General features: G+C 42.2%; 1 protein-coding gene across 1 annotated transcript; it reads right to left on the reverse strand.

Moving 5' to 3' along the window:
* Positions 1–25,175, reverse strand: LOC109882945 (E3 ubiquitin-protein ligase MYLIP-A-like). Its single transcript, XM_020475024.2, has 7 exons — positions 24,898–25,175; positions 23,462–23,652; positions 11,803–11,988; positions 6,838–7,035; positions 4,874–5,038; positions 3,372–3,801; positions 1–1,963 (listed from the first exon to the last, which is right to left on the reverse strand). Exons 1-7 carry the CDS (start codon positions 24,982–24,984, stop codon positions 1,748–1,750), a joined length of 1,473 nt encoding a protein of 490 aa, XP_020330613.2. The 5' UTR covers positions 24,985–25,175; the 3' UTR covers positions 1–1,747.
* Between the last annotated feature and the right edge of the window lie 475 nt (positions 25,176–25,650).

Raw genomic sequence — 25,650 nt, forward strand, 5'->3', positions numbered from 1 at the left:
TGCTTGTTTTAAAAAAAAAACTTTATTAATACTTTTCTAGTTCAAAGAAATACAATATAAAAGACAGTTCTTTCTACATTTGCAGAGCATAGTTTTTGCTTCAGAAAACAGAAACAAATCCTACTTGAACAAAGTGATCAAATAATCAATCCCCTGCAGTGACTATGTGCCAAATGGTGTCAGGAATAAAGACAACATATTCCTCATCTTTAAAACAAAGAAAGTCTGTGCAAAGAAAGAATGCATATCAAAACACAATGTCGCTGTCTCAAATGGCACCCTATTCTTAAACAGTGCACTAATTTCAACCAGAGTGCTATGGGCTCTGGTCAAAAGTACTGCACTGCATAGGGAATAGGGTGCCACTTGAGACGCAAGCCAGTGTTGCTACATTAAGGCAAAACCCTATGGATAAAACACTGGTGAAGTTTCCTTGGTAAAGTGACAGTATATTCATTCTTCCACCCGCCCCCCCCCCCCAAAAAAAACTAAAAAAGCAGCTCGTATTGCACTGACAGATCGACTAGTACCCTTTAATAATAAAATCATAAGGAACTCCCTAGTTGACCACATAGAACAGAAGTTGAGGACACACACACACCGCTACACAGTAGAGGCTGAAAAACAGTAGCCTGGTCCCAGAACTGCTTGTGCTGTATAGCTAACTCCTAAAATCTGGGTTAGTTATACAACACAAGCATATCTGGGATCAGGTTAAAAAAACAGCCTTACTAATAAATAATCACAGATCACTTATTGAGTAAAAGAATTACAGGGAGCATCTTATTTTGGGGCCTCCGTCTGTGAAGGTTCTGTTATGGGATAGAATGCTGAATGTCTGGAGCTCATAGAGTTCCGTACGAGTAGAGTTACTTTATATGACCCATTGGGAATGGACTAGGAGATTCAACCATTTATCTTTCCCTGTCAGAGTTCTGGTTTGGTTCCAGAACCCTGGCACTCATATACACATTAATACCGGGCTTATCGTCAAGACTTCCCCTTGGTTGCATCCCAAATTGCACCCCTTCCCTGCAAAGTGCACCACTGGTCAAAAGTGGTGCACTACTGTACATAGGAAATAGGGTGCCTTTTGGGACAGTACTTCTCTAAAATCAGAATGCAGTGCTGTACCAGGGCCAGATTCCTACCCCCAAATAACTTCTCATTGGCATGGAAACAGAACAAAAAAATGCATTTCACTCCATTAGAACCATAAAATGAGATTCTAAAAGCTTAAAACGAAGAAACTTAAAAAATGCAAATATACTTATAAAACAACTGAACGATTATGTACGTTGCCTACTATTCTCCTAGAACACAGAATTCCCTGATATTGTACAAGCGTTGCAGGTTATGAGCCCAATAGATAATTCACATTCTGTACACGGATATGGAGCAAAAAACAAACAAAAGCACAATCCAAATGAAATAAATCCGATCACACCGCTAATGCTGATCAAATCAACAGCTGCAGTTCAATTAAGAAAATAGAATAGGCAATAACCCTAAAATTAAAATGGAAATTCAAAATCCCAAATCCATCATTGGTTTAAAAAAAAATAATATCGACAGTGGAAAAATACCACTGTCAGAATGGTAAGGTGATAAACAAAGAAACTGTGGTGTTGGGACTGGACTGTGTCTGGAATGGCATCATATTCCCTAATTAGTGCATTACTGTGGACAGCACTATGTAGGGTGCCAGGGTGCTATTCGGGACGCAGTCTGTAAGTGGGGTAGTGGTTTATGTCTCAGTCTGGTAGATCTTGTTGGAGTCGTGGTGGTTGTTTGTGTTGGAGTGGTCCTTGGTGTGGCAGGTATATGCTAGCCCACCTATAGCTCTGTGGACGGGGCTGCTGTCGTCGTCGTGGGAGGTGTTGCTGAGGTTTAGGAGACTGGTGCAGGTGGGCAGGTAGACATGCTGCACGTGTTCCACCTCAGATCGACACACCGGACACAACTGGGGAGAGATAATTGAATGTCAACATAAGACTAACTTGTTAAGTTACAGAAATGGAACAGGTCAAATATATCAAAGAACATGAAGACAAGGCTGTCAGTGGTTTGTTAAAGCAATGGCACTGTTACTACGGTCTTTGGACCACTGTGTGCTACAAGTACTGCACATGTGGGTTCACACACCGCTTCAAAGGGTTCACAAACTGCTTCAAAGGGTTCACACACTGCTTCAAAGGGTTCACACACCGCTTCAAAGGGTTCACACACTGCTTCAAAGGGTTCACACACTGCTTCAAAGGGTTCACACACCACCCTATTTACCACTGGAAGCTGTTGAGGGGAGGACAGCTTATAGTGATGGCTGGAATGGAGTGTAATGGAATCAACCACATGAAACCATGTATTAGATACCATTCCATTTACACCAATATTATGAGCCATCCTCCCCTCAGCAGCCTCCACTGGCATATACAGTGTTTTGGTTGTTCACGTGTGAGTCCAACTCATTCCATAAAAGCACAAATACCCACCACAAGCCCTGGGCTGCAGAATGGACCAGGCAGCCAGATTCTCAGAATCATATTGAAGACATCCAGAACATACTAATTATACTAACCAGTCTGTCAGTGACAGTGAAGAGCAGTGGAATAACACTCCAATTTAATTTAACCAGTCAATTGTATTATTGTAAAAGCCTGTTAAGCAACCCGGGACCACTAGATGGAATTATCCACGATACACTGTTCAGAAAAGACTAAGGGGGCGGCCATGTTGGAATGATTTTTTTCTCCCCGGAATGTTCTCCCTGCGTGGCAGTTCTCTCCTCTCAATGTGTTTGGGTCCAGCCACATAAAACGACACATTTCCCTGTGGATTTAGTGGAATAGACATTTGCTGGCCTGCTGCCGGCAGCTTTAATCCACAGCCGCTAACTCACCATCTGCGATGGCAGTTCAAGCAAAATTTAGGAGTTTAGTGGGAGGGCCAATCACGTGAGCTGAACCCATACATGAGCAAAATACTGGATCGGTTTTTAAAAGTCATAAAATGGATATGAGAGAAAGAGAGGTCACTCCCTCTGAGCAGTAACTCAGGAGAAAAGTCTAGTATTCTCCTTGAATCTGTGCTCTGCCACTCATGGTATTACACAGCTAGAACCCTAGAGTGTGCTTGTTGTGTTGTGCCAAGGACTACCAGAAAAGGAAGACATTAAACCTAGCGAGACAGCTTTCGTATTCATGGAGGTAGATGGTAGTGGTGGCATCCAAATGTCGACTTGACCAAAAACCATAAAAAAATTGTGCAAAGTTAGTGTTCATTGACTAGTAGTTGTTTCTCAATTTGACCAAAACCAACATGCACAACATTCAATCATTTACAAGCATTGACTTTCGTCTCAGTCTCCTCACCGGTAGTTGGTTGGCGCATGTCTGGCAGCATACCATGTGTCCACAGGGGCAGAAGGCTGCGTCTATCTCCTCCTCACAGCACAGCATACACAGCAGAGCCTCCCTGAGCTTCTCTAGTCTCTCCAGCAGTGCCCTGCTCTGCTGGCAGCTGCCACAATCCTCCCCCATCCCCTCCCCCTGGCCACGAAGGGGACTGTGCCCTGAAGGCGTCCTCTCGCCACCCGTCCCCGCTGCACGTGCCACCAGGTCCACGATGCCGGCGTTGTAGAGTGCCCGGCGTGCGTAGTCGTAGACCTCCTTGGAGGTGCGTCGGATGTCGAAGACGTACTTCTTGCCCAGGTTTATGTTCTCGTTGAGGAAGAGAGACGCCAGGTGGCCCTTGAAGTCACGGCTGTACTGCATCATCACTGCGTTGGTCACAGTGTCACACCTGGAGGAGAAAGCGAGACGTTATTAACCAAAAAGTCAATCTAACTTTTCTTCATCAGTCAATTGAACATTAGACAATTTTTTTAATCAATTGATTTCCCAATTCTCCACTTTGACTCAACCTATACATGGGATTGATCATGTTTAATAGCAGTAAAGGACTAGAAATCCTCTAAATCTGATCCAGAAACAGTTACTACACTAAGCTCAAGTACAGAACAAGCCCATCACCACAACCTGGGGAAAGACATGGTGAAAAATTCTGAACCCCCCCACACACACACTAGAGAGGTCATCTTTGTGACTATTATAACCCACCTGTGAACAATCTCATTGCTCTGCAGTAGGCCAATTTAAATGGCTGACCTTCATTTTCCAGGAAGAATAAAGCACTTTTTCATTAATATCAACACCATTACAGTCTATGGCTTTATCAATCACTTCAGACCAAGAACATGTAAAAGGAATTGGTATATAGTGGCTTCAACAAACTTCCTCCTTAAGGACCATAGCATAGTCTCAGTGAATGTGTACAACTGTAATTCAGGATGCATATTCACCGAGCAGCACTCCATGTTAAACAGAGCAAAATGTTGAGTGGAAGTGATTGAGAGAACCTGACCTATCAGGACTTCTAAATGGGGAAGTAAAATGCTTGACTGGTTAGCTGCCCCCTAGGCAGTAGAACTCTACAGTGCTTTGGGAGCATTCGTGTATTCGGAGGGCCGTAAAGTCGTCTGAATAAGTGACAGAAATACCATTTAGAGAGAATGATCCAGTCGGTAGTGTAAATAAACATTTTGTCAATTCATTAGCATGACAGTGCAGCCCATGGGTGGTTGTAGCTCTATACTATACTCAGAAGCACTCCTTTCAACCCTACTAAATAGTTAGCGGAGAAGCCAGTCCCTAAAAGGTTTCATCATGGAACATTTGATCAATAATGCCTTGGATCACTTGGTGATCAAATCTAACTGCACAATTATGATGACTATATGTGGAGTGCACTGTATAATTGGACTGCATGACTGTGTTTTGGCTCCCCACAAGTGGATCCTCTCCTGTCCCCTCACCTGTAGAAGGCATGTGTCTCTGTGATGGCCCGGTACAGTCCGCTGGCAGCCCGGTTGCTGATTAGCTTGAATAGTAGAACCACACTATCGCTGGTATCCTTGATCACCGTCAGGTAAACACTCTTCCCTGACTGGGTGGCTATTTGGATTATGGGATAGCTGATCCTAGAATGGATAAAGAAAAGTTGAAGGTGGAAACTATTCTTTAAACTAAATCCTGTAACATTACACAATGTTGTACAACATTTTGCAATACTGTGTAATATTACAGGATTTCAGTTCCATGATGACAATCTCAGAACAATAAGAGATTTCCTCAAGGTAAAGATTTTGGGATAAATCAGGTGGACATTACACTTCATATATATATAACATAATATAGACTAAAGTCATATCAGAGCACTTTGTATGTGGGGTGTACAATATACAATTTACTGTAGATAGATAGATAGATAGATAGATAGATAGATAGATAGATAGATAGATAGATAGATAGATAGATAGATAGATAGATAGATAGATAGATAGATAGATAGATAGATAGATAGATAGATAGATAGATAGATAGATAGATAGATAGATAGATAGATAGATAGATAGATAGATAGATAGATAGATAGATAGATAGATAGATAGATAGATAGATAGATAGATAGATAGATAGATAGATAGATAGATAGATAGATAGATAGATAGATAGATAGATAGATAGATAGATAGATAGATAGATAGATAGATAGATAGATAGATAGATAGATAGATAGATAGATAGATAGATAGATAGATAGATAGATAGATAGATAGATAGATAGATAGATAGATAGATAGATAGATAGATAGATAGATAGATAGATAGATAGATAGATAGATAGATAGATAGATAGATAGATAGATAGATAGATAGATAGATAGATAGATAGATAGATAGATAGATAGATAGATAGATAGATAGATAGATAGATAGATAGATAGAATAGATAGATAGATAGATAGATAGATAGATAGATAGATAGATAGATAGATAGATAGATAGATAGATAGATAGATAGATAGATAGATAGATAGATAGATAGATAGATAGATAGATAGATAGATAGATAGATAGATAGATAGATAGATAGATAGATAGATAGATAGATAGATAGATAGATAGATAGATAGATAGATAGATAGATAGATAGATAGATAGATAGATAGATAGATAGATAGATAGATAGATAGATAGATAGATAGATAGATAGATAGATAGATAGATAGATAGATAGATAGATAGATAGATAGATAGATAGATAGATAGATAGATAGATAGATAGATAGATAGATAGATAGATAGATAGATAGATAGATAGATAGATAGATAGATAGATAGATAGATAGATAGATAGATAGATAGATAGATAGATAGATAGATAGATAGATAGATAGATAGATAGATAGATAGATAGATAGATAGATAGATAGATAGATAGATAGATAGATAGATAGATAGATAGATAGATAGATAGATAGATAGATAGATAGATAGATAGATAGATAGATAGATAGATAGATAGATAGATAGATAGATAGATAGATAGATAGATAGATAGATAGATAGATAGATAGATAGATAGATAGATAGATAGATAGATAGATAGATAGATAGATAGATAGATAGATAGATAGATAGATAGATAGATAGATAGATAGATAGATAGATAGATAGATAGATAGATAGATAGATAGATAGATAGATAGATAGATAGATAGATAGATAGATAGATAGATAGATAGATAGATAGATAGATAGATATTTCAGTAAAGCACAGTATTTGTAGGAGATACTCTGAACTGTGTACAGTAAATTGTATATTGTACACCCCACATACAAAGTGCTCTGATATGACTTTAGTCTATATTATGTTTGAGCTGACTGCACAAGAGATGGAGCAGTTGGTTAAGTAGCCCAAAGAGCCTTCATTTACCTGTTGACCAGGCTGAAGTCCTCTTTACAGACAGTGATGCCCTCCGGGCCCACCCCTATGGCCAGCCTCTGTGCCTCTGCATCCCTGGCCCAGTGCCACTCCACCCCGTAGTGCTCCAAACTGGACACTAGCTGCAGGGCCTGGTACTCCACCGACCCCAGGCTCTGACCCTCCAATGCCTTGTGCTTAGAGATGATACTGTGAAGTGATGGATAGAGAGAGACAGCAGTGTCACTAGTGGTTCACATCCAGAGCCACCATGCTTCAAATAGTTCATATCCTGTATTTATTTCCTGTGAGGGCTGTGAGAAAACAGTACAGAAATCCCATCTTCACACAGCTGAACAACATGACAGACTGCTGGGTGCTGCCTGAGCAGTGAGTCAGTCACCCAGAGAGCAGATTCTCTAATATAAACCCATCATACCCCTAACCTGATCAAATAATAAGGGAATCAGTTACTATAATGTAATGTGAGCCTCTGCTTGCGCTGCTAGTAGTTCTCTCCTCACTATATGTGCAGTGTGAATTAGAGTATGAAGTGAGCCATTATTGAGTTAACATTACTCATGGACTAAGCCTTTACTTCCTCAGTTCATATGAACATTACTCATACAGCTACTGATGCACTGATGTCTGTCCTGTCAATGGAAAATGGCAATACTTTTCCTTTACAGACAGCTTTGCTGTTCGGAAACTGCCACAACAGTGACTATATTTTCCTGCAGTAATTGCTTCAATATGGTAGAATGATATGCATGACATTTTTTCCTCGGGCATTGGAAAGCTGTTTCCAATCTTAGCATTTACAGCTATGCTAAAATTATGACACGGCACAACCAATATCTGTACTGTGTTATCATCCCAAGACATAAGCTTGATTATGCGGAGCGAGAACTTCCATAAAATTACCCATAGTGCAATAGAAATATGCTTTCGCCAATTACTAAAAACAGAGCTGAATAAATTACCAAATTGGCTATTATAATTTTGAAAACACACTAACAAGAGAGCATCGTGTCCATTTAATCCTGATTAACCCAGTACATTGACATCTGCATTTACCCTCCAATTATGATCTCAGGTGGGATCCTAGAGTGTGTAAACACAGTGATAGATCCATCCTCTGACCTTGCACAAACAGTCCCTAGTTTAGATTGGCCTGCACCCAAACTGCTGCTTCTCAAACTGTTGATTTAACCAGTCAACGAGCTGCTGTGCTACTCCCTGGCATGGTTCTGCGAGAGAGACACTGTCTATTGTGGGCTTTATGGGTTGGTGGTAGAAAACGAAACTGATGTGAGCGTTGACTGCGCTTTTAGGTTTAGTTTCACAGAAAGGATAAGTTGATGTTTAACACCTAGTTATAGTCCTTTTTTTTGGGGCTGTTTAAAGGAATGGGTCAAGTCAGATGAAATATTATTCCTATTTCAAGTTTTGATTTAGAGTGTTTCCAGAATATGTAAGACATTTAACCGGCTAAAACTCAAACCGGCTACTGTAGCTCTAATTGTCCCTTAGGTGTTCAGTTCAATGCCTGAACAGGTTTGGTTCATGACTAAGAAAAACAAGTGGCTGCATGGTAGGAACACGGGAGGGGTGTGTCTCCGTAGAGGGAACATTGTGACCATGTGTTGTCCAGTTTGCGTCCAAAATGGCACCCCTTTCCCCATCTGCACTACTTTTGACCAGAGCCTATGGGGAAATAGTGTGCCATTTTTGACACTAGCTAGCTATAGGGAGCCATTTCAGACACAACCCAAGTTTCCTCTGTCTGTTGCTCATGTCACACTGGGTGATATCATGTGGGTCAAACTTTGTTGTTCCAATTGCAAACCTACCTCTGCTAGTGAAAAACAAGTGGGTGCATGGAGACAACATGGGAGGGGATGGGAGGGGGTGCTTTCTTTCCGTAGATGGAACCTTGTGAGCGCGTGTTGTTTAAGATACAAATTAAAGATCACTTTATTGGCCAATCGCACACAGGGTCCAAACAAAATTTGACTTACACTTTTAACTCAACCCCTCTGAGTTGTGGTGTTATCCAGTTGTGTAAAGTACTTAAGTCATTTTTTTCTGTACTTTACTATTTATACTTTACTTTTTTTCTAAAGAAATGAATGTACATTTTACTCCATACATTTTCCCTGACACCCAAAAGTACATGTTACATTTTGACAGGAAAATGGTCCAGTTCACACACTTATCAAGAGAACATCTCTACTGCCTCTGATCTGGCAGGCTCCCTAAACAGACTGCTTTGTTTGTAAATTATGTCTGTCTGAGTGTTGGATTTCCAAACTGTGCTGCTGTCTGCATTGCCAGAGTAACTGGCACAAATGTTTATGTCAGCTGCACACGACTGACTGGTTCATATCCAAAAAGTAGAAGGCAAGGTTACGGCTTGGAGCAAATCAGGGGTTAGGGTGTAGTAAATTATAGTCTTTTACCAACCATAGATTCTTGGGAATAGGTACACAGCTTGGGTACAAGTCTGGCCAAAGCAACAGAAGTTCATTTCATGTAAATTATGGTCATAAATGATTAAAGGTATAAATCTGTTTCGGGGTTAATTTTAAACATTGGGAATCTCTCTTTGAAGCACCTGACTAGATGTCTGACTGATGTTGGATGAATCATTAACACCACATCTGGCACTTGGTTCAGCTGGATTTTGATACTTCCATATCATAAGCCTACCATAACATTACGGTCTACCATATCTGTTCACTAAGCCAGCCGGCAGGATTGGGGAGTAACGGATTACATGTCAGGGATTACAAAAATATCGGTAACTTTAATCCATTACCAGCTAAAGTATTGTAGTCAGATTACAGATACTTTTGAAAAACTAGATGATTTACTTTGAGGATTACTTTTAAATTCAGAAAGGATGTTTGCGGAAAAAAAAATATCTTTGACACTTGTGTTTACTCAATGACATTCATTGCATTAAAAAAAGCATTAAAAGAGGCACGTTTAAGTTTGTTCCTGAAAAACATGCGTCAGAGACCACTATGACGACACACCAAATGTGTTTGATGGGTCGCGGGAAAAGATCAGGAATGGGCTTTCGTAGGCTACAGTCGAAGTCGGAAGTTGACATACACCTTAGCCAACTACATTTAAACTCAGTTTTCCACAATTCCTAACATTTAATCCTTAGTAAAAATTCCCTGTTTTAGGTCAGTTAGGATCACCACTTTATTTTAAGAATGTGAAATGTCATGGTTGGGATAGTGTTCTTCGGCTTGCAAGCCTCCCCCTTTTTCCTCTGAACTTAACAATGGTCATTATGGCCAAACAGTTATATTTTTGTTTAATCAGACCAGAGGACATTTCTCCAAAAAGTACAATCTTGGCTGATTTATTTTGATTTTCCAATGATGTCAAGCAAAGAGGCACTGAGTTTGAGGGTAGGCCTTAAAATACATCCACGGGTACACCTCCAATTGACTCAAATTGTGTCAATTAGCTAATCAGAAGCTTCCAAAGCCATGACATCATTTTCTGGATTTGTCCAAGCTGTTTAAAGGCACAGTCAACTTAGTGTATGTAAACTTCTGACCCACTGGAATTGTGATACAGTGAATTATAAGTGAAATAATCTGTCTGTAAACAATTGTTGGAAAAATTACTTGTGTCATGCACAAAGTAGATGTCCTAACCGACATGCCAAAACCATAGTTTCTAACAAGAAATTTGTGGAGTGGTTGAAAAACGAGTTTTTATGACTCCAACCTAAGTGTATGTAAACTTCGATTTCAACTGTACATGCATAGATACATATATCCATCAATTGTTGAAGAATAGAACTTATAAATGCCTCATGAGCTTAATTCACACTCCATGAGAACTCAAAACAAGCTTATTTTTCTCCAATGTTTGTATAAATTGTAAATGTAAATAAACACTGTATAGCCTCATAACATGGTTAAAACTATAATGTTGATGTCATGGATGGTCAGTCCTTGATTCCATAGCTCTGTTTATTAATCTGACAGTGGTTACATTTCTCCAGGTCCATTCCTCAGCGTTTTACCAAAACAGAGGCGGGCAACCATTTTGTTATTGTTTCATCTGTGAATTTGCCTTTTAAAACAGCTGCATATTATCAAGATAAAGTTTCACCAACAAAAATGGTAAACAGGCCTATAGCAAATGCAGCATATGGCATTCGCTTTTCACATGTAAATAGCACTTTTCAGTAGTGCTCAAAGAATGCCATTCCATGAGCGCAGCATCAGTCTTCCATTACAACAAAATCCTAAACACCACAGTAGGGCTGGCTAAGTCCTTAGTTTTGGGGTTAGCATAACCAAGGTTAAACAATTTGGCTAATCTATACTTCTATAAATCCTATTCTTGAAGATCAAAGAGTATAACATTTATTGGAATGACTGGAATTCTGATAGACTTTGGTTTTTAATCTAAAGATATAATTTAATCATATTACTTGATGTAGTAGAAAGAGATGGGTTAGAAGAGGCCTTCATAACCAACCCATTAAGTAAAATGTAACATCCATTTATGGCCAGCTATGTAAACTTTTACAATGATTTATCTTGCAATTGGTAACATACATTTTTGTCTCCTAATACCGCTTAAGAGGAAAGTAATCTAATAGTAACTGGATGTAATCAGATTACATTACTGAGTTTGGGTAATCCAAAAGCTACATTACTGACTACAATTTTGGACAGGTAACTAGTAACTAATGGATTACATTTAGAAAGTAACCTACCCAACCCAGCCAGCCGGCAACCTTGTCAAGGGCAGCTTTGCTTTCAAAATTCCAACAGTGTATTCATGTCCTGCAAACTCCAACCAATTAGCATTACGGCTCAAACTCGAATCCTTTTTTAAACACACCACAGGGGTGTGTGTGTGTGCGCGTGAGCGAGCATCGGTGTGTCCAGTCTACACTCATTGTCTAACATATCCCCAGGTGTCCCCTGCCCTTACCTGTCGACTGTTGCCGGGCAGGGTTTGCTCCCACACAGCTCAGAGTAGCAGTATTTGGCAGTGTTCTGGTTGTAGTCTTTGAATTCGGCCTGGGCCAGTAGGGCACTCAGCACCTCAGCCTGCTCTGAACACATCCTCAGGTGGCCGCTGTGGAGGTCCTCCTTGACATGCATGAAGAACACATGCCTGGTGGAGGGAAGAGAGAGGGGCAAGAGTTGTTAGACATGGATTGGGGAGGAGAGGGGGTACACAGGGCCTGGAACCAAACAGGTGATGGTTGGTAGATCAGAGAGGGACACAGAATGGAGCAGGTGGTTAGAGGTTGGGTTACAGACACACACACACACACAAGCTAATTAGTGAAAGTGGTTCCCAGTCAGTGTGTGACGTGGTTTGACTTTTAACCCAGTGACACAGTCTGTGTGTTCTAATTGCTCCATAGCTCTCATCATTGTGGCAGAGTACACACACAGAGCTCTATAGCCATTATCATAGTATTCAGAGGAGCAGCAGCTAGCCCTGTACACCTTCTGCATTGCCTGCCTATTCACTAACCCCAGTGGTGTGCTGCGGCGCGATAAGCAGCCAGGTTGCTACTGCTGTTGTGATGTAACACTGTGGGGTCTGGGTACGATAGCACCATTTAGCCTAGGCATCCCTCAATCCTTCCCTCCATCCCTTCGGCCTGGCTTATGTTTTCCTGTTAAACACCAACACAAGCCCACAAAGACGGGGCTAAGTCAATGTAATGGCAACACAATGCTGTAATCTTGTTCTTTTGGCAAGGTAAGGGACCTTCCTGGTTGTCGGTAAACGCTTGTTATTATGGCAAATTCAAAGTGTGGAGGGGGCGGCCATGGGGGAAAATGTGATAAAACAAGGAAGACTTTGTAGATCTGTGTGCAGAACACTAGGCTGCAGCGAGCCAAATACAAAAACAACCAGAGTCGAGGCTTTCATTGTTTTCACCGAAAGCTTTGTTTCTTGTTTATTAGTTTCAGAGATGTCACGAATTATTAGAAGTTCAAGGTCAAGGTCCATCTGACCTATGTGACATGATAACACTTTCAACAGGAAAAGCCTATTCTCCTGGACTGTATTTATGGTTGGTAAAACCCGGCTTTCCCTGAGTTTTGGAAACCCTGGGTTAAACAGTAACTAGTAATATGACAGAGGCAGTGACAGAGGACTCAATCTCTCCCATCAAAAGGAGGGTGAACTAGAGTGGCCTAGTCTCTAAACTGAAAACTAGCACAAGCCGGTCAGGTAACCTTCCCTCCCCCCCTCCCTCCCTCCACCCCCTCAGATGGGATGAATTCAACGGGGGTGAACCAAACCAGACTCCCTTCTTGTTTTTCTCACACATACCATAAAACTGAAATTAAAAAATAGCCCGGGCCTTTATTTGCTTAAATCACTTAACAGGCACTTAGAGACAGGCTTCTATTTGAGCCAGGTGTCCATTTCCTTGATGCACACAGTGTTTGCTCACTTGCGTAGTTAATTTAATCCCAGCATTCACTTCCAGCATTTCAATCAATTTCTTCATTTCCTGCACCAATGCGTTATTATTTACACACTAACATTTATTTGTATCTTGTTTTTTCTTCTTCTTCGAAATGGAGACATACCAACTTTCGCTTGACAGAATAGCAATTTCCCCATTTCTGGTGGTCTGTATTCCCAAAGTTGTTGACCTTTCGTGCTTGCCAGTTAACTAGCAGTTATCAGCCAATGGCTAGCAGTTTCTTACTGGTGATAACAAACAGGGGCACAACTTTGGTTTTAGAAGTGGTGGGGGGGGGGGGCATAAACAGCCTACCCTACTGCTCAGAGGTAGCCGCATGGTCCTAAAGCACACCATTGCCTTGTTTTGTATCACATTCCAATTATAAAACTATGAGGGGACGACGACAAAATAAAATGTCAGAATGGGGGGGGGGCAGTGAAAGTTTCACCCCCAATAAAAACTGATTGCCATAATTTTTTCAACTCATTACTAAATTACGTAATATAACAAATCGAAACCAAACCTCGTAAACAATTCATTTAGATCCGGCGTATATTTGAAACAGGTGTTTATTTGCTGAAATGTGTGCCGTTGCCCGGCTATTAAACGTGACAGACAGCTATGAGTCTCTGCATTTAATTGAAGTTTTACAGTACTGTAAAACATAACCAGGCATACCACCACCAGAGGCAATCTGTACAAATTAATAACACAGAACGACGCAACATCCATAACACAAAGCAATGGAAAATAGCACTCCCACCGAGTAAGAATGTGTGACAGTGTGCCTTTAAAAGAGATGTACTGTTGACTGGTCTCATCCTGCCCCCAGTGCCTTATGGGCAGGAGAGGGGGCATGGGAACACAGCTTGGTTGGCACTCAGTCTTCCTGCCTCCTCTGAACCCCTTGGCTTTAGCAGGGAGCAGATACACAAAAGAAGAAGAATCACTTCAGGACAAGAATTGAGAGGAATATTACCATACAATAAAGGAGATGTAAACAATAGTAGCTCTAGGGGCATAATAAACAACCATTTGAGATGGTGTTCAACAAACCGCCCAAGTAGATCTATTCCAGAAAGTCCCAGACCTGGCCTCCTTTCCCAGCAGCTCCTGCCCTAGCTGGAACAGTACACACAGCTGTCCGTTTCCTGTATTGTGTTAGGTCCAGCAGCAGCACAGTGACCATTAGGCTGCTACCTGGCCAGTTGGAAACAAAGGGCTGTGACTACCTGGGGGTTACTATAGGCCACAGGCCCTCCTGGCCTGGCTGCTCTCCCTCACCACCCAGTGGAAATTGAAAATGACCCCTCCTTTTTCACCCCCCACCCCCCCATCTAATGCTGCACTCTAGAGTGGTTTAATCTATGCTTAGAACATGGACTAGGTTACCATGTTTGGGTGTATAGAGTATCTGGAACATTCCTCGTAGTAAGAAGTGCAATACTAGGTGGGTGTTTACAAGGTCATGGCCTACATGGGGTAATATACTGTACAGGAACCAGTCAAGTCTAGTGTGCACAGAGTACTGTAATGATTTCCTTCCTACTCTTTATTTCTTCCTGGCTCTTCCTGGTTGTTGATGCACACGTGGATTTCTCATCTATCCCTGCTTGACCCCTCAATAGTCTAGCCTGTGCAAAGTCTGTACAGAGTGTAACATTGCATCCCAATTATCTACCCTTCTGCCCTTCGTGTGCACTTGTACACTTCCTTTAGGAGAATACAGGCGTAAGAAATATGGGAGTAAACTCCTCACATGCTTTTTCTTGGCTCTTCCAGGTCGTTGAAGCACATGATTTCTCATCCATCCCTGCTTGACAACCCTCTGTGGGTCTGCTGATTCCAGACTGCCCAGCCAGGGGGGGGCGGGGGGGCTGAGCCTGGCTCCTGGCTATGTGGGAGCTCCTCTATCAGGGGAGTCTGCCCCTGTCAGACCCTATAGCACACCCCACTGGGAGACAAAGAGCAGAGACTAGGAGGGAGGCTCTGGAAGCAGCACCCCGTTATGGAGGTAGACATCCAGGGCAGCAGGGTGAGTGTCTCCCCCTCTCCCCCAGTGCATTGATGTGGACTGTGGAGGGTGGTGATGTGGAGGGGTTGTAAACTGGTCTGACTATCCACTGTGCAGGACAGTGACTGGTGCAGACAGGCTCACGGCTCTAACTTTAACTCCTACAGCGGCTGGAGGGCAGAAATGTCAGGACAGAGAAGCATTACAGTCCAGAGGTGCCCAGACTGCCAACACCATACCAGTCACTTCCCTGCCCACACAACATACTGGTCCCTACCCACATGACAGACAGTGGGCAGCAGTGCGGACAAGGGAGAAGGCCACAGAGACAAAACAGTGGGGGGTCTCCCATTAAGCCTATAGGGAGTCTAATACAGGAGAAGAAAATACTTGACCCCCCCCACCATCCTTGTTTAAATACAACTGGGAAGAATAAAGCCTCTTAAGACATTCACGACAGTCATCTTGATGAAGGGAAAGAAAAGGGGGGCACGGAACGGCTGCTCTCAGACCAAGGGACCGCATGGTAGATTTACTGTTCACACACACACACACACCGGGCAATAGATGACAGTGGGTGCTCCAACAAAGTCATCTGTTCTCCTGATGGAATGTTAAACACTTCATTACATAGCTGGAATAATTCAATTAAAGTGCACCGTAGCCTGGCACGGCCGTAGCTGGGAGGAATATGGGTCATTGCTCCCTTTCTGTGACAGATGGAAGATGCAGGAGGAGAAGAGGGATTACTTGCTTAGTTCTGGGTTTATTAGTGACATTTCTACTGTTTTAGAGAGAGCAGCCCTGTGGAGTTTTAGATTGTCAAAGTTAACTTAAAAGATTTCCCCAAAATGTAGTGCATTTCACACACTCATCTCTTTGACAGATTTGTTTGTGTTAAAATCTCTTTTCCTGACATCCTGTCTTTACTTTTTCCTCCGGCTATTTAAAAAAAAACTTTAACTGTTGATAAGCAATATCCCAAGTGCAAACTCAGAGTATGGCATTCGGATGGGAATTTGGGTTGTCATCAGCCCCCCCCACCCACCCCCTTGCTCAAGGAACAATGGAGAACGAAATAGGAAAGGCATGATACCTATGTCATGACATACCTGGACCACCCACTGAGATGATTTACTTTTTTTTTTAAAGGCACAAGTGTTAAATGAGGCGAACAGGGGACTAGAGTGCCACTGTAAGCTGTTGCTTGTTCACATGGCTAACTGTTTTTAATGAACTTATTTCAGAGTAAACATTCTCAAAAGAAGCCGATCACAGATTATAGGGCAATTTGGTGAAACTTTCTTTGTTCTTCTTACCATCCTGGCCTATAAAATAATTGTTTCAACTTGACTTCTCTCAGTAGTAAGAGAGAAGACATTAGTCACAGAGCTCTGTCTCCAGAAGAACAAAATGTCCCTGTGAAATGAAATTATAAACCTCTGCCTAGTTACTGCACCGTGTCAGCCAATGAGAAGTGTCAGTTTCAGAGCTCACAGGGCCAGGCTCTAAACAATGTGGTTTGTAGAAGTAACAAATAACACAGCCCAGAGCTGTGTGCTAGAGGTAACTCCCAGTCAACGAACTCTAGTAACCCCAGTCCAGGGACCAGTTTTACAGTCTCTCAATGGAAACATCACAACAAGGATGTTAATCAAATAGTTTAACCAACGGAACGAGAGCAATAAAGAAAATGTTAAAAAGTGGGGAAACAAAACACCAAATAAACAAGAGAAACATTTAATTCTGGGCCGAGTGAACTCATGAATCCAACAACTGCCATTTTGAGGTGAACAAAGAAGTTGTTTGTAAGCTAAATCGACCTCTGGTTAAGGGGAGAGAGAGTGTTCCAGATTAACAGATTGTAGAAGGGTAATTAAACATAACCCAGGCTGAGCCAGGGCGCTTTGGGCAGGAGTCACTAAGCCCAGAGCCTGACACAGCCATCCTTCCTGGCCAGGGACTAATATTATGGGTTCAAAACAGATGAGGGAAGGCTACTTGAGTTCAGAGAAATGAAAAGGAAAGTTAAACAAGTCTGGGTGGGGGACAGGGACTGTGACAACCATCTTGTCTCCCTAACTAATCCTACTGGCTGCAATGCTGTGACAACACGAATGGTCTTAACATCAGGGAAAAAACATTTGCCTGGTGGTGAAAATATCTAGAACGTTCTGCTTCAGCAGACATGTAAAGACAGACACTTTTGGCAAAGACATCTGGAGTTGGCAGATCTGGATAATACAAACTGCTCTCCTCAGGTTTAGGGAGAGGACATCAAAACTGTTGGAGTTGGGTTGCAAAGCAGAAAAACATCTGACGACCTGCATTTGCACCCAAATAAAAATTCAAGTAGACTATCAAACTTTTTTGCAATTTCTCCTCCATCTCCTCTCTATGATAACGAAATTCACATTAGATTAACGTGGACAGCAGACAGATACAGTAACAAATCAATTCAACAAGACCTTGACTCAATTAACAGCGTTCTGAGAGGCAATGCATCCCCTCAACTTGTAACACAACCATAAGAATCCATGCTGCTGCCATTCAAAAACAAAAACACATTTTTAAATAGAACTCCATATATGCATTATCGTCATTTTCACAATTTCAGATTCTTTCACAACAGAAAAAAGGAAATCACATTAACTGCACTGCCCCTTTAATCATTTCCTTCCATTCTGAACCCAGCATTAGCTGAATTAACCAGTCAAATTGCTAGGGTTAGGGACTCCGTGTCCCTTCAAGAGATTCTATTTCTATGGGAAAGGCACTAAAAACATTCCTTTTCTTATTCATGGCAGATGAGGTCTGTTAATGGTTGTGCCCTCTGGATAGCTAACACCCCCGACCAACTGTTGACCTGATCAGAATGCTAAAACACTGCACAACAAGGGGAAAACATGTTCATTTAGACAAGCATGGAACACACACTACCTCCAGGCTAGTGAGGGGTAATGATGCAGATAGCACACCATTCATTGAGGGGGACAAGTTTCAACCATAGAATTAGAACTATTAGAACAGAACTGACATTCTAATAATTATATTTCTATGGAGCCAACTCAATCTCTGAACCAATAGAAGTGTCAGAAAGTTTAATAAAAAGAGGACCTGGTTGTGGTTTGAGCAAATAGCTTCTAAAACAAATAGGAAGTCTACTACTTCTCTGGAAATACCCACCAAATGCAGAAGTAGATATTAAACTGCCCATATCTGGTCAGTGCAGTGTACACACACAAGGCTGCCTCAAGCCATGGTCAAAGACCAGGCAGGGTGTTTCAGAAGTTACCGGGGCAGAGCGGAGCTGAGAAATTCTGGGATCTCAAAGCTACAGGATCAGGATGGGGGGTTTTGTTTGATGTTGGGAGGACAAGAGGAACTGCAGAAATCAGACGTGTGTGTGTATTTATAGAAAGCTTTAAATGTGGGAAAGTGCGTGTGTTACTGAATCTCTTTAGACCCCTCCACACACACACAGGTTAAACCCTGCAATGGATCACCGTTTCCTGGGAGTGGCTAGCTGCACCTTAGGGTTTTACTACTCGTCTATTATAACACAGAAACATGGGATGCCTAAATAGTCAACTGTAAAACAGTAAACGCACACTAGCTGATGTCTCCAACACTCAACCTCACACTTAATAATCCCCATGTCTGGCATAGAGTGGACGTCTCTGGTAAAAAAATGTTTTTTAACTATTCAAGGATAATGGGATAGCAGCAGGATTTAGTGAAGATTCTGTAAATGGCCAAGCTTATGTAAGCAGATTTTTCTATTTTAATTATATGTGTGCCGTATCCACCATATGTTATGTAACCCGGGCTGAAAGAGGGCGAGAGAAGTAGGTGTGTGTGTGTACTGGCACTCGGAGGGCCAAGCTTGTCTGTCTGCACCCACTAAGGACATTTCGTACACACACCTGTTACTACCCACAGGTTTACCTGTACCAGGACATTACGTTTTAAGAGTGTGTGTGCCCTATAATGCTGGAAAATCCCCTGGCCCCTGGGTCAGGTCACCACCCAGCACTGTTACTTGCCAAGAACACTGTTTTATTGGTGGATATTAGTTTGAGCACGTTCCATTGGTTTATTTTAGTTTCTAAGAGGTGTCCCTCACTAGTAAACTATTCGGTGGTCTCTCTCTCATGCACCAACTGACAGTGCAACACTTGAAGCTATCAGACCAAGCCAATGGATTCAAACAGAGACTAAAACACAAGAGATAGAGGGACACTAGTCAGAGACTGTTCTCTCTGCTACCGCACAGTAAGCGGTACCGGAGCGCCAAGTCTTGGTCCAAGAGGCTCCTAAATAGCTTCTACCCCCAGCCATAAGACTCCTGAACAGCTAATCAACTGGCTCTCCAGACTATTTGCATTGCCCCTCCTTCTGGAACGCTGCTGATACTCTGTTATTATCTATGCATAGTCACTTTAATAACTCTGCCTACATGTACATATTACCTCGACACCGGTGCCCCCGCACATTGACTCTGTACTGGTACCCCCTGTATATAGCCCCGCTATTGTTATTTTACTGCTGCTCTTTAATAATTTAATAATTTCTCTTACTTTTTGGGGGGGATTTTCTTAGAACTGCATTGTTGTGACAAAATTTGATTTGAGACAGTCACGCATTCCACATCTACTTACTAAGATGTTCTGCCCTCACTATGAGTACCAACTTATGCGTTTTGTATCTGTGTTTATGAATATGTGTGTTTACGAACATGTGTGTTTACGAGTGTATCTATTTCTGCCTTCAAGCCTGTCCGTTTGTGGTCTGAGTGACGGCCGGAGGGAAGCAGCAGTAGCCCAACGAGGGGAAATGTGAAAGCACAAAGAGGGTTAAGGCACATGACGACATTGTGACGTTAAGAGTTTTTACGGCTGTTGATGCGCACCAAAATGTAGGCTAGACGCCAGCTGAACCAAAGCAAGCAGAAGGCTTTAAGGGAACCCTGCCGGCCTCCCGTACCACTGTTGCTCATCTCGCTCCCTGCCACACACAGAGGGAACAAAGACCTGTTTTCACCACTGAGAGACATGACCTTCCAGTAACCACTGAGTCACAAATACCACCACTAGAACAGAGAGAGTAGAGAGCACACAGCATGCTAACAGAAATATACATCATGAGTGTGGAGAGTTTCCATGAGTTGTGAACCAGTGTGGTGATCTCACAGGCCTGTTCTCTAGAGAAAGATGCAGAGGAAGTCAAAATGGCCCCTTCTTTCCTATCTGAAAATCTGGTCCTCATTGTCTTGAAAACCATCCAGAGAGAGAGAGCGAGCGAGAGATGGGGCCCCATCCTCAACCACTTTAAATGATCCTACATCTGGTAGTAACAGCGTACGGGCCAAAAATAAAATTGTTGAGCCGAGCTCTACCCACCACAACTGTGTGTGCGCAAAACCTTTGCTACTTTTAACTAAGACTCACACATTACCATCCCCTCCCTCTATACCCCCCCCCCCCCACCACCACCACCCCCATCTTTATCTCCCCTTTCCCCTTGTCCCCGGTTCCACACACACCCTCTCTCCTCGCCATCTGTTAAAGACCCTCCTAATCTGCCAGAGGTCAGCAGTGGATGAACTGCCATGGGTCCTGACGTCTTCCAATAGCAGACACACCAATAGTGTTTTCTGGCCGAGAGGACTTAGCGCCTCTGAACAGAGTACCAGACGTAATTTGAAAAACGATTCTACATGTAGAGTCGTCAGCAGCCATGCACTTACCGGCGGATGGTCCCTAAAAACACACCGTGCCGAATGGCAGATCGACATTCGCTGCGACGTGTGCGCGCATCCTACAACTGTCCTCAGAAAGACTGCTTTTTAGCTTCCTCAGCTCCCCTGGTCAACTCCCCTTAACTGCACATGCACGCTGTCCAGTCTTAAAGAAACACAAAGTGCATTGGGTGGCAGGTAGCCTAGTGGTTAGAGGGTTGGACTTGTAACCGAAAGGTTTCAAGATCGAATCCTCAAGCTGACAAGGTAAAAATCTGTCATTCTGCCCCTGAACAAGGCAGTTAACCCACTGTTCCTAGGCTGTCGTAGAAAATAAGAATTTGTTCTTAACTGACTTGCCTAGTTAAATTAAAATTAAAATAAATCAAATAAAAATCCTCAAAGACAGACAATGAAAGGAAAAAGGACTTGCCCTCCAAGCCAGGGGGAGGGAGTGGTAGTATGTACTTATAGTCCAGACAGAGACAGCTGGGAGGGGGGCAAGAGAGATAGATCTCAGTTTAATGAACAGTTACTGGCCGACCTTGCCTGGAGAGAGAGCGAGAGGAGCTAAGAAGCTCAGAGGCTCAGCCCCACACACACACACACACACACACAACTCCCTCTCCTCTAACAGCATGTTATCAGATGCCTTCCCTGGCAGACTGCCTGGGGTTAGAATCTACTTTTAATGATACCGTATCTGTCCTACAGCTGTGGAAAGATATCTGATGATATTAACGTGAATGCTGCATGCAAAACTTTACTGGGGGGTGGTGGGGTTAGCAATGAGAGCAGAGCACCCTATTAGTAACAGCAAAAGAGAAGTGCTGAGTTGATTCTCTGCTGGTGCATTTCCATACAGGATTTACAACATATTTTTGAGTGTGGACGCATCACACCTTTTTACATACAGGACCTAAACCAGTGTTTTACCCAAAAGGCTCAGACTTTTCAGTTTCCACCTAAGCGGTTCGGCACCCGTAACTCACTGGGCCATGGCTCCAGCGGACCTGCTCTAACCTGGGGACAAAGCCTGGCAACTGGTACTTTTACATTACAATGGCTCACCGGACTTTAACCCACAAAGCATCTTTTGATTACACAGAGGTTGTTAATTCTACTCTTCACAAGTCCTCACTGCCAGCCCTAGTTATGGAAACAATTTCCCTAGTATAGCATAAGGGTGTATACACTAGTGTTACAGTCAAAAAAGCAGCATGTGTCCTCCCCCAAATGGCACCCTATTCCCTATTTAGTGCACTACTTATGAACAAAGCCCCTATAGGGAATAGGGTCCCATTTGCAATCAGTCTAAGATTCAGCGTGTTAGGATGTGTTACTTTGTATGGAGACTTCTAACTAGAGGACCTCTAAAGGGCTGGGAGGAGAGAACTAAACTAGACTCCAAAGGTCCTGTTATCCATCAGCCAGAAGTCAGTGTGTCAGGCCTTTCGCTAGAGATACGTTTCAACAAGTTTAGAAGACTGGGCAATTTCTTCTCTGGTTAATTTATATTACAGTCTTTGTGTAAGAGAGGAAGAATGATTTTTTAAATGAGGCTGACGGAACACAGAGCACATTATATGAGAAAACTACACCAAATAAAGCCTTTTACATTTGGTGTCTGAAAAAACTATGAAAACAAGTTTTTTTTTGTTCATTCAACTCAAATGTTTTCAGAGTTTGTAGTAAAAAGCACTTTTAACATCTAAACAAAGTTACAACTTTGAGATGTCCTTCGAGACTTTGTCTCCAAGACAAAAGAAACCAAGGCAAAAGCACAACATCAACAAAAGTGTTAATAAGGACACTTCTCCTGAATGAGAAAAAGTATACGAAAGACAAAAGAAACCGAAGTGAGCTCACGTCATCATTCGTTTGAATGAGAGCCAGCATGGGATGTCTGGAGGGGGGGGGGGGGGGGTGTAGCTCTCAGCAGGCAGGGCCAGGCAGAGGGACCCTGGGGCAGCGGTAAAGGAGTCTGGAACCTCTACAGAGATCATATTTCCTTACTGCCTCCTGCCCGGCTCCGCGCCACAATGACCTGTAGTAACCCTGTGTGCTGCGGGGTTACTGTAGGCCGTTTCACTGTACAGCAGAATCAGGAAGTCACAACTAACTTCACAGGCTATGACAGATCTGGTTGTTTCTCTTTCCCCCTGATCCTCCTCCTCCTATAGTACATGACTGGAATCTGAATAGTTGAGTTAGAGATTATGTTGTAATATGTATATTTAGTAAGTAACTTCCCTAGGTTCTTTCTCTCCCTTTCTCATTTTAACAAGATGCAGGGATGGAAGAGAATGACTATTGTAATGAGATGGTTAAATATGCATGTATGCTCATGAAGTGGTATTGAATTTTGTCTGTGTGCGATATACAACATCCATACCTAGTCTGTTCCTGGAGTATGAGATGTGGTTCCACAAAGAATTTGACTCTAAGCCTGAGTCGGCAGGGAGTCAGATTGTCCATCTGCTGACAGATTCTGTTCCTCAGGTTGAGCCACAGGTTCTCTCCCTTACTGCCCGAGAACTGCAGGCCAAAGTAGTCCACCTCTATGATTCCCAACTTCCTACACACCTTTGGAATAAAAGAGGAAGAAGTCAGTTATGGAGAAGAAAAAACAACAACGTAAAAACCAAAGTAAAACCAAAGTTGCCTAACCGCAGTTTGTGTAGGCCGAGAAGCTTACGGAGCATCTTCAAGAAAATATGAGACAGTTTAGCATGTTTCTTTATTATCATTTTTGCATTTGCGATACATCAATATCAAGGCAGTAAAGCCGGTGGGAGCAGTTAAGTGGGAAATAAATGTGGATCTTTTTCCCGCGGTAATAAATTTCATCACGAGCGCATCCCACGCGCCTCTCACCAGCAGCAGGAAAGGAACGGAGTTATGTAACGTCAAGTGTAGCCGAAATCCAGAGGGGACGGAGGGTGAGATAACTATACCGATTCAAAGGACATGTCAACGCGCTGTGTATATGAGATAGGAGCTTAGAATGTATTTAGAACTCATTAGAAGACAACGATTAGGCCCTCTGACAAATTCACATGTTTTCGGATTGATGACTAGGCCTACATCATTGGCACCATAACGTTCAATGCACATGATCATTGATGTAACGACTTTGGTATTTAGGAAATCTAAAAACAGATTATTGCAATGTGGTAGACCACTATTGGATATTCAAGGTTAATTAAGTCAACAGTAGACTATTTTCGTGAGAACACCCATTGAAGCTACACAACATTGCTAAGCATGCACAGGGACCAACATGAACTGAAGTAACCTTTGCTTGACAAAGCCATATACTTTCCTCGCGACTAGACTACCAGGAAGCAACTCCCTCAGATGGCACCTTCATACTCATTTCGAAAATCACCAACTCAATCATCATGAGTTGAATTGTACCACAAGTCAAAATTGTTGGCTCTTTCTTTGTTACGGAAAATGTAGCCAACTTGTTTCCAAACAAAGCAACATTGTTGCACGATTGAGGAAGCACATTTGTATCGCTGTGTGTGGCAATGTAGCATACATATCCAGTGACAGACAATGCTGTTTAGAGAGAACTGATCCTGGCGACAGAAAATCTAACAATAAACAGGAACTTTGAACATCAAAATGTGGAGTTCTCATCTCGGCAACAAAAAAAACACGTTCATGCTGACAAAGTGTTGCGATTTAATCCACAAAAAATGTGCACTTGCAGGACAATTTTCACTGTGTTTCGACAAATGTATTTATAACCTAAAAATAACCTATAAACAACAACCCGAAAACAGAAAAATAACAAAAGGAAGAATTAAAATGAGTATCTACCTTATTCAGACAGTCTTCACCATTCGCCTTCGAATCAACTTCCACTTCCATAACCACCGAATCCGGACGGGTAACATGGCAAAGCATTTTGGCTGTCTAGTATTTTATATTTGGTCTATACCTCTTTTAAAATAATAACACAACCACGGTATTCCTCTTTTGAGACCCTACATCAAACCTTCGTCCACTTTCCAAACCCTCTCACTTCGTATGGCAGCCAAACACTCCCTACCAGCGGTAAGCTATATCAATGAATTGCTATGCAAAGCACTGGCTACTCCGAAGCAGCCAATTACAATGCGTTTAGCATATGAGGCTTGCACCCGCGATCACCGTCATATCCAAACGGCTAGTGCAATCCGGGATCCTTGGGACATCCCTATGCTAAAACCTAATCCAGGGGTGTCAAACCGTGAGATGGTTCAGTACGGCTGAGTAAAACAAATAAAACAATTGTGAATTTTTTTTCCGGTGGTGGACGAACTCAAAAACCTTTAAAATAACTACAACGAAATCGAAACGGTATAAAAATGATAATGGAAAAATATTCATACAGTTTCTTGATTGTCCAGCCCGCCAATAATCAGTAGACAGTCAGGGAGAATAGAACATTCAAAACATGATGGATAGAGGATACATTTTTGACTATTTAGAGTCAAGGAAATATAAAATATTTTCAGTGCGGCACTCCAGATCTCCTTGAAGACCGAATGAGGCCCCCAGGGCTAAATTTGTTCAACACCCCTGTCCTAA

The sequence above is a fragment of the Oncorhynchus kisutch genome, linkage group LG17 (assembly GCF_002021735.2).
Source record: "Oncorhynchus kisutch isolate 150728-3 linkage group LG17, Okis_V2, whole genome shotgun sequence".
Lineage (NCBI taxonomy): Eukaryota > Metazoa > Chordata > Actinopteri > Salmoniformes > Salmonidae > Oncorhynchus > Oncorhynchus kisutch.